General features: G+C 43.6%; 2 protein-coding genes across 4 annotated transcripts; both read left to right on the top strand.

Moving 5' to 3' along the window:
- Positions 1–67: 67 nt before the first annotated feature.
- On the top strand, positions 68–8,853 carry LOC109252179 (histidine--tRNA ligase, mitochondrial). Of its 3 annotated transcripts, XR_008423869.1 has the most exons (14): positions 68–343; positions 1,786–1,860; positions 2,374–2,493; positions 2,612–2,707; positions 3,436–3,561; positions 3,669–3,776; positions 4,033–4,131; positions 4,319–4,412; positions 5,061–5,188; positions 5,282–5,521; positions 5,710–5,826; positions 6,042–6,188; positions 6,747–7,007; positions 8,759–8,853. XR_008423869.1 is itself a non-coding variant. In XM_053907417.1 (13 exons), the coding sequence occupies exons 1-13, from the start codon at positions 236–238 to the stop codon at positions 6,804–6,806; spliced, it is 1,518 nt and encodes a 505-aa protein (XP_053763392.1). In that variant the 5' UTR covers positions 68–235; the 3' UTR covers positions 6,807–7,554. The 3 variants fall into 3 exon arrangements, 2 of the variants coding, with proteins under 2 accessions (XP_053763392.1, XP_019279964.1); XM_053907417.1 differs by lacking the exon at positions 8,759–8,853 and having other exon boundaries at positions 6,747–7,554; XM_019424419.2 differs by lacking the exon at positions 8,759–8,853 and having other exon boundaries at positions 244–343; positions 1,708–1,860; positions 6,747–7,554.
- Positions 8,300–14,125, top strand: ZMAT2 (zinc finger matrin-type 2). The gene is made up of 6 exons (XM_019424420.2): positions 8,300–8,418; positions 8,759–8,852; positions 9,932–10,055; positions 11,734–11,807; positions 12,251–12,396; positions 13,114–14,125. Exons 1-6 carry the CDS (start codon positions 8,401–8,403, stop codon positions 13,255–13,257), a joined length of 600 nt encoding a protein of 199 aa, XP_019279965.1. The 5' UTR covers positions 8,300–8,400; the 3' UTR covers positions 13,258–14,125.
- Positions 14,126–15,916: the final 1,791 nt, after the last annotated feature.

Raw genomic sequence — 15,916 nt, 5'->3', positions numbered from 1 at the left:
CCTAGAGAGCCTCCGCCGAGCACAAAATCACTTCCGGCTACTACCGGAAGTACGGAAACTGGGCGTGAGCCTGGGAGGTCCGGGGCCAGCCAGTAGGGTTTGGAAGGTGCGGAAGTATTCTCTTTTCCAGGGTGGTAGGGCTACCTTCTGCAGCGCTCTGAACCCTTACTGGGTCCGACCTGCTTCGTTCCCAGGTTTTGGCGCCTGTCTCGGAAAAGCGCTTTCTTGCTACACGATGCCCCCGTTCGGATTCCTGCACATGAGGGTTTGGGCTTCACTGTTTGGCCGGCTTCTGCGGTCGCCCCGTGCTGTGTGCATCAGGGAGGTCCATTTTCACAGCCAGGTGAGCCAGGCTGAGTGGTCTGTCGGGGCAGGATCTCCAGATCCGGAGCAGGGATTCGCGACCTGCACTCCATTAGTATTGTCAGGGTTTTTTGAGTAGTTTAGGGGTACTAAGCTAAGCGTTTTAGATGCTTTGTCATTTAATCCTCATAGCAGTCTTGAGAGGTTGTGATTATTTCCATTTTATTGTTGAGGAGACAGTGAGCTAGGTTAAATGATTTATCTACGGATACATTTATGATATAGGTCCACAATCCCTTATGTGAACTTCTTGGGGTCAAACACATTCTTTTTTTTTTTTTTTATTAACGTTTATTCATTTTCTGGGAGACAGAGAGAGACAGAGCATGAGCGGGAAAGGGGCAGAGAGAGGGAGACACAGAATCTGAAGCAGACTCCAGGCTCTGAGCTGTCTGCACAGAGCCCGATGCGGCGCTCAAACTCACGAACTGAGAGATCATGACCTGAGCCGAAGCCGCTCAACCGACTGAGCCACCCAAGCGCCCCAGAGTCAAACACATTCTTAAGCAAAGTATGTGAATATTCCCATTAAGTGAGATGACTGAAGCCCATAAGTGGGCTGAGTTCACATTATAATTTACCTCAAAATGAGCAACGCCCATCCCTCCAAAAACAAACAAAACAAAACAAAAAAACATTTTCGGTTTTTAGAGGTTTTAGGATTTTGGAATTGCAGAGGAAGGATTGTGAACTGTCATCCTTTGGAGGAGAGAATCCGCCAAAATATGGAACTCTCACACCCTCTATATTTCAGAAAGGAGCATACAGCCTTCTGCTAATAAACAAACTACCGAATCTGTTTTACTTTGTCAAACACCCTAGCAGAGGCTTTGCTATCATAAATAACAGGGTTCAGATCTTGTTATTAATTTTCAGTCACAGCATCCTACCAATCTGGCTTTTTTTAGTTCAATTTGGATATCCATTCCTGTTCATTCCATGGGCATGTTTGTTTTGGGCTCGTTCTTTTCTGTCTTCAGGTTGCTTTTTCCGTGTCTCTAAGCCTAATGACTGCTGCTATCTTATTAAAAATTTATGGTTTTGCTCTTTGAGTAGGAATTGAGAATTGTAGGATCATACTAATCCCTACTCCTGGATGGTTGGTGGTGGTAGTGGTGGGTTGTTTTGTGCCTTCATTGTTCTCAGGTGCTTAAGCTTTTTCAGATGTTTAAAATCTCCAAATATAGTGAATACATTTAAAAACAACAACTATGATAAAGACCTGATCTCATATGTATTACATATATAATGCACATACAACATATGTTTTAGAGTGAGGCTGAGATTGGAGTAGATAAAACAGTGTTCAGTCTGCCTGATGCTCAGGGCCAAATGTCTTTGTAGGTCTGGACATAGGGCCAGAAGTGTCACAGGTCTGGACAGTCTTGAAAGGAGCACACCTCACATTCCTTTTTCTGACAGTTTGCAGAGGCAGTGTTAACATCCCAACTGAAACCACAACAAGAGAAATCAAATTTTATCATCAAGACCCCAAAGGTAATGCCCTTTTCCCTACCCTGTCCTATTAGGGTTCCTTGGAGGACTGCCCTCAGTTCTTCCCTCTGCTCTGCTTGTCTCTTCCTAATCCCTTTTAATGTCTTTTTAGACGAATCAAAAAAAAAAATTCCCTATTCTTTTCTTTTTTTTTTTAACGTTTATTTATTTTTGAGACAGAGAGAGACAGAGCATGAACAGGGGAGGGGCAGAGAGAGAGGGAGACACAGAATCTGAAACAGGCTCCAGGCTCTGCACTTTCAGCACAGAGCCCGACGTGGGGGTCGAACTCACGGACCGAGAGATCATGACCTGAGCCGAAGTCGGACGCTTAAACGACTGAGCCACTCAGGCGCCCCCAAAATTCCCTATTCTTGAGATATTTATGAGGATCATTCATCTGAATTCAAAGAGATTTCAACTTCAGACCTTCGATTATAGATGTTGTTTAACTCTTTGTCTTAAATGGACTTGTTTTTTGTCTTTGTTTTGGCCATGGCTCCTATTGGTTTCTAGGGCACCAGAGATATTAGTCCCCAGCAGATGGTTGTGAGGGAGAAAATTCTTGATATGGTTGTTGGCTGCTTTAAACGTCATGGAGCAAAGAGGTTAGATACTCCCGCATTTGAGCTAAAGGTAAGAAGGAAAAACTTTTGGGACTCCATTTCTTCACCTGTCTTCAGTTTTTGAAAGAACTTTTAGCCTGTGTTTTGGAGTCCTTTGAACTGTGGCATTTTTTGTTTGATCCCTGCAGGAAATGCTCACTGAGAAGTATGGAGAGGACTCTGGGCTCATCTATGATCTGAAGGATCAGGGTGGAGAGCTGTTGTCCCTGCGCTATGACCTTACTGTATCTTTCTAAGTGTTGGAGACTGACATCTGTTTCCAAACCCAGACGACTTTCTTTGACAAAAGGGACAAAAGTGCCTCTGGGCCCCCTAGGTCTGTTTGCAGCAGCCTTTACTTCTAGTTCCTCCCAGAAAGCAATTCTGCCAGCAGAGCCTGGCCTGGAGCGTTGTCATTTAACTTTATTATGTATCAGAATCTCTTGTGGAAGCCTGCAGAAATACAGATTTCTGGCCATTATCCCCAGATATTCTTAATTCTATAGCTGGAGTGGGGCTCAGCAATGTACATTGTAAACAGGCGTCTGGGGTCATGAAGGGGCAGGTGGTTTTTGACCTCTATTTTAAAAAACATCGACATAGTTGCAAGGAAATCCAGGTTCTGAAACTTGACTATTTTGAAATGGTTGAGAATTGGTCTGAATAGGAAGTAATAGCCCATACTTGGAAGTTCTTGGGGCATTTCTGTTTCATTCAGTGGCCAGTAGGCCAGCTTCCCCTGCTTTTTACTGAACTTGCACTTTTGCTTGGAGAGATTCCTTCTTTCCTTTATATATATTGAATGTCAAGCACTGTTAGGCATTGGGAATAGTGGGAAACAAGACAGAGAAGGTCCTTGTTCTCATCCTAGTGGATGAGATCCAATTGATAATGGCCCATTCCTCTCAAATGTCTACACACTGGGCCTAAGCTTTGGATGTAGTATCCTTTCTCCTTAACTTATTTATGTGAGGTCCCTTTTGCTCGTTATCTGGCCATGAATAAGGTGAAGAAGATGAAACGTTACCATGTTGGAAAAGTGTGGCGGCGGGAGAGCCCAACCATAGTCCAAGGCCGCTACAGGGAGTTCTGCCAGTGTGTAAGTGACCTGATGGGGGCAGCATGGTTTGATAGTTTGGGAGGCTACAACCTGAGAACTGGCTACTCAGTGAAGACTTTTTTCCCCCATCTTTTTCTTTGTTGTAGGATTTTGACATTGCTGGTCAGTTTGATCCTATGATCCCTGACGCAGAGTGTTTGAAGATCATGTGTGAAATTCTTAGTGGATTGCAGCTGGGGGACTTCATCATTAAGGTGAGACCAGGGCTAAGGACTGAGGGGAAAAATCTGGATTTGGCCTGATTATGTCCTAAAACATAGGTGACCCCAGCCTTTAATCCTATAGATCTGGCATTTTCTCAGAACAGTTATTTAATTTTATGTATATCTATATAGTCATCCTATGAAATTTTTTTCTGTCATTTTTATGAGACAGGCTAGTAGGGACTGCAATTGTTTTGAGGGAAAGGGCATTGATGAGGCACTTGTGTTACTTCCACTGAGTTCCCAGGTCAATGATCGGCGGGTTTTGGATGGGATGTTTGCTGTCTGCGGTGTTCCTGAAAGCAAGTTCCATGCCATCTGCTCCTCGATAGACAAACTAGACAAGGTAACAAAAAAGACATGTTTTAATAGACCATATCCGAGTCTCTGCCCTGCCCTCAAATCTATACCCCTGTCGCTGGATTTCCTGAGCTGCCTCTGAGTTTGCTGAGTATAATGTTATGTACTCATGACATTTCCAGTTAGATAAAGAAGGATTTTGGAACTGGGCTAATATTTGGGTGTTTGCACAGATATCTTGGAAAGATGTGAGACATGAGATGGTGGCAAAGAAAGGCCTGGCTCCTGAAGTGGCTGATAGAATTGGGGACTATGTTCAATGTCATGGTAAGAACCAGGGTTTTGTGGGCTATGTGATAGAAGTGGAGTGAGGGTGATGGGTGTACAAACTTCTGCCTCTGAAACAGCTCCTTTCTGAAGATGTGTGACATCAGAACCTGGCCTGAATTTAATTTCACTTTTACTTAGTGTAACCACTTTGTGTCTTCAGATGGCAGAAGCAGAGGTGAGTCTGGTCATAAGACATCAGGATTTTTTTTTAATTTTTTTATTTTTTTTTAATGTTTATTTATTTTTGAGGGTTTTTTTTTTTTTTTTTTTTTTTTTTTTTTTAATAAGAAAATGAAGAGGAGTAGGAGCACCTGGGTTGCTCATTCGGTTAAGTGTCTGACTCCTGATTTTGGTTCAGGTCATGATCTCATGAGTCATGGGATCGAGCCCCGAGTTGGGCTGTGCACTGACTCAGCAGAGCTTACTTGGGATTCTTTCTCTCTCCCTCTCTATCTGCCCCTCTCCAACTGGCCCACTTCTGCATGCATTTGTGAGAGCTTACTCTCTCTTTCTCTCTCAAAATAAGTAAATAAACATTAAAAAATAAAGTAAGGAGGACTGGCTGGAACAAATTAGGAATAAATTTGGATAAAACAAATCTGGGTGAATAGCACAGACCTTATTTCTCCCCATATGTCTCCCTAGGTGGGGTTTCCTTGATAGAGCAAATGTTCCAGGATCCTAGACTATCACAGAACAAGCAGGCTCTAGATGGCTTGGGGGACTTGAAGCTGCTATTTGAATACCTGACTTTATTTGGAATTGCTGAGAAGGTAAGCTGAGTTGGCAGTGGACCTTTGGCTGAGCTTTGGGGCTCTCGGGGTCCTGAGTGTTTTCTGGGACTTACTATAGCCTTGTTCCCACAGATCTCTTTTGACCTAAGCCTAGCTCGGGGCCTGGACTACTATACTGGAGTAATCTATGAAGCAGTGCTACTACAGACCCCGGCTCAGGCTCAGGAGTCCTTCAATGTGGGTAGTGTGGCTGCTGGTGGACGCTATGATAAGCTGGTGGGCATGTTTGACCCCAAGGGCCACAAGGTGCCGTGTGTGGGACTCAGTATTGGGGTAGAGCGAATCTTCTCTATTGTGGAGCAGAGGATGAAGGTAGGTCTTAGGTTGGGCTGGAGTGGGGCTAGAGACTTAAACTCATGTTTTTGGATATACAGTGGGACTGTTTTTCTGATGATTCTTTTTGTCCTTTTTTTTTTTTTTTTTTTTTTTTAAAGTTTCTGATGCACAGGAAGTTTTGGCTTTTTTTATTAGTTTTATGTTTTTCCTCTCTCTTTAATCAGACTTTTGGTCAGAAGATACGGACTACAGAGACCCAAGTGTTTGTGGCCACACCACAGAAGAACTTTCTTCATGAACGGTTGAAGCTAATTGCAGAACTCTGGGATGCTGGGATCAAGGTATGATAAATCTGATATCCAGGTCATCTAGGTATATGTGGACATTCAGGTGGCCATTTCTACCTTATGCAAGGTGGAACTTAAGAAATTTCTGGTCTTCACTAAAGTGTCTTCTAGTAGAAGGGTTAAGTCCTTATTTCTTTGGCAATGCTTGTTCCTGGGGTTGAGTAATGTGGTTATTCCTCAGCCCCTTACTCTGTCTTCACTGTTTTCAGGCAGAGCTGCTGTATAAAAACAACCCTAAACTACTAACGCAACTGCACTACTGTGAGGACATGGGCATTCCACTGGTGGTCATTATTGGTGAGCAAGAAATGAAAGAAGGGATAATCAAGCTTCGTTCAGTGGCCAGCAGGGAGGAGGTAAGTGGGGGAAATGGAAGGAACCAAGGGTTTCTGTCTTTCTTAGATTCTTTTTTGTTTTTGTTTTTAATGTTTAATTATTTTGAGAGAGAAAGAGAGAGAGCATACTTTGCAAGTGGGTGAGCAAGGGAGGGGTAGAGAGAGAATCCCAAGGAGGCTTCACACTGTCAGCATAGAGCCCAGTGCAGAGCTCAACCTCACAGTCTGTGAGATCATGACCTGAGCCTAAATCAAGAGTCAGATGCTTAAATGACTGAGCTACTCAAGCGCCCCTAAAGATTTTATTTCTTCAGTAATCTCAGCACCCATCATGGGGCTCAAACTCAGAACTCCAAGATTAAGAGTCACATGCTCTATTCACTGAGCGAGACAGGTACCCCAGGTGTTAGAATCTCTTGAGGGCATACATTGTCCAGTCCAGCTTGAAGCCCATACTTCTCCCTGTTGGTTGCATAAGTAGTGGGAGCAGATGCAGAGTAAAACGCATGTGGAAAAGCAGTGACTAAGAATCTAGTATCACTCTATAGTTTGTCACATGAAGGTTCTTTTATGTTACAGGTGGCTATTAAACGGGAAAATCTTGTGGCTGAAATTCAGAAGCGACTATCTGAGTCTTGACTCTTGCCTGATTGCCATCTGCTGCTCTTTCTAGAAAATGTTTCTTCTAGAACTGAGTTGCTGATGGACTTCACAACTGCTGGCCAGGATGGGTGACAAGTTCCTCTGCCTCCTCCATCCTTTCTGGGTACAGAACTGTGGAAGGCCCTGAGGACTCCTGGGCTAGTGCAAGCAGCTATTCTGCATGGGTGCAGATGGCTGGTATGTGAAAGAGACATGCTCTAACTGCAGAGGCAGAATTGAAGTGCCATTGAATGCTGCCAATAGGTACTGAGATGGTTGCTTTTAGCAAAGCTCTAGGAAAGTTGCCTAAGGCTGAGACCATTGAGACCAAAAGTCAGAATCTTAGCCTTCTACTGTGGCTTCTGAACCAGATTGTGGGGAATTTGTCCACAATCTGCCCTTGGCCTGCCCAGGGAGTTTTGGAAGACAGCAAAGAAGGGGGAACAGCAACTTTCTCTTTTGTTTGAGGACAGAGATGCTATCCTGAGGGCAAAGTAGTGCTCATACTGATATGGCATGTCTCTAGCCCATCCACATAGAGTGAGGCTGTCTGTTTAGTAATTTTGAATGTTGAATTTAATAGGTGACTTGATGCAATGGTCTAATCTTTTGAGATTTTGGAGACCATTTCCTGTGCCAGAATTACTACTCTGACTATATTCCATATTCTCCTATGGAGGTGACCTTTCTAGAAGTGATTGGATAATGTATTAAATAAAATATTAAATGAAGTAGCTTGGGTGATTTGTCATCAAGAGATTGGTTTGCATAGACCATAGAAAATGCTTGAGTGTACACTAGAGAATTCTGAGAGCTAGGAGCAACCTCCCTGGGGTGATGCTTCTGTATTCAGTGAATGGAGCAGTCACAGTTCCCGACTGCTGCCCATTAACCCCTCAACCCCAACTCAACACATAGTGAGTCATCTGTCAGAGTTCTTCACCCTACAGAGTTGCTGATGACTGGCCTTTCCAAGTCCAATCATGTTAATTAAATTGTGCCCTATAGATTGAAAGACTGTAAGATTCCTCAGTTTAAGGAAAAATGAGTTAACCAAAGGGTGTTAGCATTGCTTCAAAACAAGGAGAGAGTGTGCAAAAAGAATTTTGTATTTGTGCGCTGGGAAGGTTGCAACCTTTAAAAACACTGTGGTGTCAGGACCTTATCTTTAGTGCATACAGGTAAATGGGACACCTAGAACTCCTGATAACCGATTCAGCCTTAACGAAAACTTAGAAACTCTTGGCAAACGCACGCAAAATTGCTTAGATCAGAGGGCGCTGATCTGGACCGTTGCCTCGTTTGTAAAATAGACGAGTCGAACTAAATCAGCCCTTCAACGCACGTTTTGAAAGCCTGGGGAAAGAAACGTTGGTAGGCACCCTTACTTCCGTGTTGCTTCAAACCCCACCTTGCGCATGCGTCATTTTCTTGGGGCAGAGGAGGGGCCAACAAGCTTGTTTAAGAAGCCCTCCAGTCCTTATCTCGTTTAGAACACGAGACTCTAAGCTTATTGGAGGGCAAGCCTGCTTTACGGCTCAAGGCCGCTTTTTACGTCATTTTCCGGCTTCCCATTCACTTCGCAGTGAAGATGGCGTCCGGCAGTGGGGTAGGTGTTGTGTGTGTGTGTGTGGAGGCTTTGGTCGGGCGGGGGGCAGAGGGTGCCTTCTCAGTGCGGAATATCCTGCAGCCGGCTGGCTTCTCGACACCTCCTTGTGGTGTAATGGCCCGGATTCAAGAGCTTCCCCGTGGGGTTCTGGTTCAGGGTTTGTGGAATCGCGGAGGTCTCTTGGGTTTGGGTCCTGAGGCTACCTTAGTCTGGTGCGGTCCGGAGAGTCTTCGCTCTCCACAGGTCCCCGGGACGCCGTGCCGCGTAGACGCGGGTCTTTCTATTTCTCTAGGGGTCGGACGTGATTAGCGACGAATCTTGAGCGCTTTTTTCTCTACAGACGAAAAACTTGGACTTTCGCCGAAAGTGGGACAAAGATGAATATGAGAAGCTTGCCGAGAAGAGACTCACGGAAGAGAGAGAAAAGAAGGATGGTGCGTGCCTGCTCCGTCAAGGGCTGTGGGTATAGTAGAGGCGAAGCCATAGCTGGGAGCCGGTGGGGAGTTGAAATGCATTGACCTTTTACCCCGTGTAACCTCTGGCAGAGCGTTGCCTCCCTGCCCCTTGAGTTCTTAATGTATAAAACGAGAGCAAGAAGAAGGACTGAAGCGGTTTTGAGGTGTTTTCCCATCTGTTTCTTCTACTTCCTTGCTCTCCTTTTGCTTGGCTCATTTCGTACTTTCCTGAAGTACAGATAAGAGAGTGGAATCCTTAGTAGTGACAGAAAAGAAGTGGAGTATTTTGTTGCTGTGCATTCTGCTATTGAGGCTGACTTCTTTCCCTTGAAGTCACTTAAGGGGAAGAAGAACTGCCTTAGTTAAGACCTTTCCCTGTAGTCTGAGAAGGACAAGGGTACTACTAAGGAGTGTGTGATTTTTTTTTTTTTTTTTAAGCTGATGCTCAGTAGTACTGCTCCCTATGTACAGTGTTGGGAGTTGGTGCTCCTCTCCTAGATAGAGATTCCACTGTACAAAAATAAATGTCTTATTTTCTGTTTTCAAACGTATACATTCTTCTTTCATTTTAGTTTCACACCATCTTGTACACACTAACCCTTTTAGTTTTTATGTAATTTGTACAGTAGTGCCAGCCACATAACAGGTATTTCCTGAATGTTGATCTCCTTTAAAAATTTTCCCCAGCCCTGTGAAGATTCTTTTCTTTTAATGCTTGGGGTGTCTGTCTGAAAGTGTCTTTGCTCTTTTAAAAGTTCGCTTTTTGTGAAAATTCAGAACTCCTCCTTTCAATTCAGTTAATCAATAAAAAAAACTTTGCTTTTAGACTTGTTGGCTTTAAAGTGGATAAAAGCTGTACATAGTTTAGGGATTGCTTATCATTTTTCCTGTGTCGAGATTCTGTCTAGGTGCTGCTAGAAGTGCTCCTTGTGTCCCTGGCTTTGGGTTCAAGAAAGAAATGAGAGTATACACCTGTATTTTGGGTATCATGCATTTCTTTTCCCTTCTGGTTCAAGAACTGAAGTATTGAAGAAACTTTCTCCTCTATTATACTTTAGGAAAACCAGTGCAGCCAGTCAAAAGGGAGCTCCTCCGGCATAGAGACTACAAGGTGGACCTGGAATCCAAGCTTGGGAAGACAATTGTCATTACTAAGACCACACCACAATCAGAGATGGGAGGGTGAGTGACGTTTCATCTTTCTCAGGAGCCAGGAATAGGTATAATAAACTCTGTGTTGCTTTTAGCAGGTGTTGAGGAGGTTCCCTGGCCCCAGGATAACAACCTTGTTGCCTACAATTCTACCTTTAAGTTTGTTTTTCTTTGTTCCCCCAAGGTCTCAACTAAACATAATAGTGTCTCTAGGAGGAGTCACTCGGTAGGCTTATTCATACGAGTACTGTAAGTGCTACTTAATATTTTAAAGAAGAAATGAGGAAAAGAACTACTGAAGAGATATTTAGGGGAGAGATTAGGTGGAGATAGAATGGAGCCTAGGAGCTGTTGAATTAAGGGAGTTGAGGTTCCAGACTGGCTGCAGAGGCTGTAGTTGTTATGGATTGCTTGGTTATACACCTTCCTCCTGACTACCTGCCTCCCGTGGTAAGAAGTGTCCTACAACAACTCTTTATTCTTTTGCCCACCACTACTACTTCCATGTTCACTTAGTCTTTCTAGCAGGAGGGCAAAACAGATAGCAATAAATGACATGTCTGAGTTGCTTAGAAAATCCACTAACGTCATTCCTCTTTGTATTAGTTCTCTCTTGCTTTGTAAGTTAACAAATCCAAAATTTAGCATCATGAGATAACAAATAGCTCACAATTTCTGTGTCTAAATAATCTGGGAAAGGCTTAGCGAGGTGGTTCTGGCTCAGGGTTTCACAAAGCTACAGTATAGGTATCTGGTGGGTCTGCCTTCATCTGAGGTGTAAGTGGGGCTGAATCATTTGATTGAAGGCTTTTTCACGTGGCAGTGCTTTAGAGGCCTCAGTTCTTTGCCCCATGGGCTTCTCCATAGTGCTGCTCACAATAAAGCAAGTGGCTTCCCCAGAGTAAGACATGGACAGACTAAGACAGAAGCCACTTTTTTTTTTTTTTTAATTTTTTTAACGTTTATTTATTTTTGAGACAGAGAGAGACAGAGCATGAAGGGGGGAGGGTCAGAGAGAGAGGGAGACTCAGAATCTGAAACAGGTTCAAGGCTCTGAGCGGTCAGCACAGAGCCCAATGCGGGGCTCGAACTCACAGACCGCGAGATCATGACCTGAGCCAAAGTCGGACGCTTAACCGACTAAGCCACCCAGGCGCCCCAAGCCACTTTTTTTTTTTTAATAACCTTATTTTGTAAGTGACATAGCATCACTTTTCACATTCTTTTAGTCACAGACTAACCCTAGTACAAATTGGGAGGGGACTACACAGGGTAGGAATACCAGGAATTTTGGCGTCATGGAGGTTGACTACCATATTCTTCCAAGAGATAAAGCTTTATGAAAATCAGACGTGCCTTCTTGTAAAAAGAAAATTTACCTAAAAAATAGGAGTTTCTTGGCTGAAACATTAAGATCCTTATAGCTAGTGGGGCTCCTGGGTGGCTCAGTTGGTTAAGCGTCCGACTTCGGCTCAGGTCATGATCTCACAGTCCGTGAGTTCAAGCCCCGCGTCGGGCTCTGTGCTGACAGCTCAGAGCCTGGAGCCTGTTTCAGATTCTGTGTCTCCCTCTCTCTCTGCCCCTCCCCTGTTCGTGCTCTGTCTCTCTGTCTCAATAATAAATAAACGTTAAAAAAAAAAAAAATTAAAAAAAAAAAAGATCCTTATAGCTAGATTTGACCACAAGTGCTCTTTATTCTGTTTGCTAGGTATTACTGCAATGTCTGTGACTGTGTTGTGAAGGACTCCATCAACTTCCTGGATCACATTAATGGAAAGAAACGTAAGGCTTGGAGGTAGTTTATGCTTAGGGCTGGGTTTGGGGAAAGGGTAGTTTCTGTTGGATCTTTTTTTAATGCCTGAGAAATACTCCAATTGCTTCGGTACAGGGTATCCTTTACTTCATTATCTAATGTTTCTGGAGGCCCTGGATGAGACACTGTTTCAAGCTTTCAACAAGAAGACCATGGTCTTTTCCATGGCCTAGCTGTCCCCACTGGTATGCATTTGCTCAGTAAAGCCAGTTGAACACCACTTGGATCTTGCTATCTGTAGCTGCTGCTTCTGGGAACAAGTAAAGCCAACGGAGTTTTTTTCCAGCCATAATTATTTTTGCTTTGTATTTTATGAGAAGTTTTTTTTTTTTTTAATATAATGTCAAGAAAAGACTTTTTGAGGGACTGGGGATGTACTGACATTACCTTTTTCACTGTTGATTCCACCCAGATCAGCGAAATCTGGGCATGTCTATGCGTGTGGAACGTTCCACCTTGGATCAGGTGAAGAAACGTTTTGAAGTCAACAAGAAGAAGATGGAAGAGAAACAGAAGGATTATGATTTTGAGGAAAGGATGAAGGAGCTCAGAGAAGAAGTAAGGCTCTGCTGTTCTTCCATCTTTTATCCCCTAGCTTTGAGTTTTATGTTATGAATCATGGGGAAGCCTTCTTCCTCATTCCACTCCCACCCCCAGAGGATAATTGTATCCTGAATTTCTCTATATTGGGGGAAACCTTTACTGCCTTTGTTTGGGACTCTCATGATCTTAAGAATATGGCTGTAAACCTATTCTTTTTTCGTGGACTCTCTGGGCCTACTTACTTTTTTTCTTACTGCAGGAGGGATTAAATACACCTAGTCCCCAAGAGGCATGTGGAACCAGCCTGACTGGGTCAGAATTCTGTTTCCTTCACTTACTGGCTATGACTCTTGGGCAAGTTATAGAACTTCTCCATGTCTCAGTTTCCCCATATTAGAGATCTTAATATATAATCTACACAAAGCACATACACCAATTCCTGGCATGTGCTGTGTGCCCCAGGATGATAGGTACTATTATGTGGTTTTGCTTCCATAACCTTTTTTAAGAACCAGAGATAACCTGGAATGTAGGACTGAGAAGTGCTCTTCACAGGCTAAAATTTCTCTTTGTTGTTTCTTAAAATCTTTAGTGTGGCTTTTCTTCTGTTCTTAAAATTTTATTTGTCTTTAACTGCTTTCTCCTAAAGATAGAAAGGAATCTTGACCTCACTTGTCTCTTTCAATCTTTGGCTCAGGAGTCTGAACTGATTCTGAGTGATTTCCCCCCTAGGAGGAAAAGGCCAAAGCCTACAAGAAAGAGAAACAGAAGGAGAAGAAAAGGAGGGCTGAGGAGGACTTGACATTTGAGGAGGATGATGAGATGGCAGCTGTGATGGGCTTCTCTGGCTTTGGTTCCACCAAGAAGAGTTACTGAGGCTTTCTATGCTTGGCCCTTTGCTAACTTTGTGTGTGAGGGGGGTCATTTTTTTCCGGGGTACTTGGGAAAGTCCTTAAGAGTGGCAATGGGGAGGGCTCGAGGGTGGGTGTTTGTGGTTTCCCTCTACTTTGGGAAAGAGCACAGGATGCAGAGGAAATGCTGTGGCATTTCCTTCAGCCTCAGTATGTCACTGGAGTCACAGGACCTCTGCCTGAGTTCCCAATAAAAACCTCTTCTGAGGCTGCTTTCCCTAAACTCCCCCTGCATCTTTCCCTCTTCATCTGTCCAACCTCTTACCTGAGCATACTACATTGATCCTGTGTTCTCCCTTTGTTTTAATTTTGACTCTTGGCTTAGCCTGCAGCAGAAAGGTTCTCTGGGTCCCCAGTTTCCAGTTGCTAGCATATTTTTGACCAGCCTTCTATCCCCCTCAACCCCCTCTGGTTTTCTGCCACCTGTGCATGCATGTGTATTTCTGCCTGGGTCTGGTATGTGCGGGCGTGTGTGCATGAATTTGTCACATAGGGGGAGCCTGAGCTAGAACCTCAGAGCATTGCTGCCTTGGGGCCTGATGTTCTTGGCTCCTTCAGTGCATGTAACAGGAAATTAAATGGGACGAGTGTTTGGTGTGGTTTTTGTCTGGTGAGTTTTTTAACCTTTGTTCTTCATATGTAGACTGTTGAGCGTTTCCTGTTTGTTTCATTTTATTGAGGATTACTCTTTTTTTTCTTCCTTGTGAGCAGGCTCTTGGAAGAACCTGTTTGATGCAAAAAAGAAAAAGGAAAAAAAACTTCATATGGGAGCCCTTGGGTCTCAGAGACTGTTCAACATGTATAATAAATGGCATTGACTGGGCCTATTCACATTTGGTGGGAACATTCCATATTCTTCCCTGTGTATTGTTTTTTTCTTCATACACTGAGTATTTACATATAGAGCTTATTCTTTCTTCTCCCTTCATTTGAGTCCTGTCACTTTTTTTTCCCTAGGTTCCTTCAGCACGAGTTGTATTTTCCTCTGATGGGATGTGTATCCGGAGGAGACTGAACAAAACTTTTTCTCTAATTTTAGCCTCCTTTGGTCTCTTTTTTGGAACAGCAGAGTTCAGGGTTGAACTTAGTGTGTTCCTTATTATCTGCAGTTAGACTAAGCACAGGGTTACTGGGTTTTGGCACTGTTGACATTTTCGGTTGGCTAATTCTTTGTTCTGGAGGCTGTCTTGTGCATTTTAAGATGTTTAGCAATATCCCTAGCCTCTGCTTGTAGTGCACCTCCTCCCCAAGTAGGACAGCTAAGATTGTGTCCCCAGGATATGGTGAAATCCCTAATCCCAGCCCCATTCAGAACCACTGAGAAACTGCCTTCCCTACTTTGGTGTAACTTGAGCATTAGATCACACAGATTGCTGAACTAAAAAAAAAAAAAAAAAAGCTTTGAAAATCCCTGGATTGGGTACTGTGCATCCCAGGGATACATAAGAAAAAAAATCAGTCCCTTAAATAAACCAACAATAGTTACACAAACTTCTGTATCCTGAAAAGAGGACTCTATGTGGGTTAACAAGGCTGCCACCATATATGCCTTGTTTACGTTCTCTGCCTCATGTAGCCCCCTTGAAGCATCTGAGTCACCTTTGGATCCCTTAAAGTACTATACTCTTTCCTTTGGACTTTTGTACGTAATTCCTTGCTGTCAGGCATAACTTGACTAATTTGTTTCTGACGCTGAATCTTGCCACTGGGAGCATTATGAATGTTATCTACTGGCTCAAGGCCTGGTTCAAAGTATCTTCTACAATATTTGTTGGCCAATTGCAGGCAGATTAGTGGGTTCTTTGCTTAACAGTATTGTGTGCTCTACAGGTCCTTCAAGTCAGACTCTAGTAGATAGGGCTGTTTTGCTCACCTTTTTAAGGCAGGCTGGAGAAAATATCAGCGAGCTGAGTTCCTTCCATGATTCAGTACTCTTTAGGAAATCATCTAATTCACTTTGTCTTCACAGGATTTCCCTCCCTCTTTGGTACAGTGGAATCTTAACTCGAGTCACCCCTACTAAAAAAGCAATTCTGAATTCCAGGTTCTCTAAATTCTCTTGGGACTAACAAGTGGTTTGAGTCTCTAAGGGGTATGTCTAGGTAATGAGTGTATGAAGGGATTCAAGGCGGTGACTTGAAAAGGTGGAGGGTGGGGTTGGGGAAAGGAGGTGGGGTGGGGTGAGGAGGTGGGATGGAAATTTAGGAGCCCAGAGCAATCCCAGATAACTCAGAAATCTCTGGAAGAGAAACTTACTTGATGTTTGTGGTCTTTCTAAAATCCATGGAAATTTTGCATTTTGGTTGAGGAATATGCCTGTGACTTGCCTACATGTGTTCATTTATTCAGTGATTACTGAGATGCTGACCATGTTCTAGGCCCTGGTATTGTTTTCTGGAGCAAGGCGTCAAGGCTCAGCTGTCATGGAATTTACATTCTGGTGGAATTGCCTTTTAAAGTACCTAGGGGACAAAAGATTGGATGGTTTCAGATCATTCTGTGGCTTCAGGCACCCCCTGGGACTTGAGCCTCTCCCATAGTCCCCCCTCCAAAGTCTTAAATGTGGAGACTTTAGCATTTCTACTCATGGCTATCCTAAAAACATACCTGTGTATGTGTACATA

Source organism: Panthera pardus, unplaced genomic scaffold, assembly GCF_024362965.1.
Source record: "Panthera pardus isolate Hobbes unplaced genomic scaffold, ASM2436296v1 HiC_scaffold_2, whole genome shotgun sequence".
In the NCBI taxonomy this organism is placed as follows: Eukaryota; Metazoa; Chordata; class Mammalia; order Carnivora; family Felidae; genus Panthera; species Panthera pardus.
The sequence above is the reverse complement of the archived record's forward strand: the minus strand, read 5'-3'. Positions and strand labels throughout refer to the sequence as shown.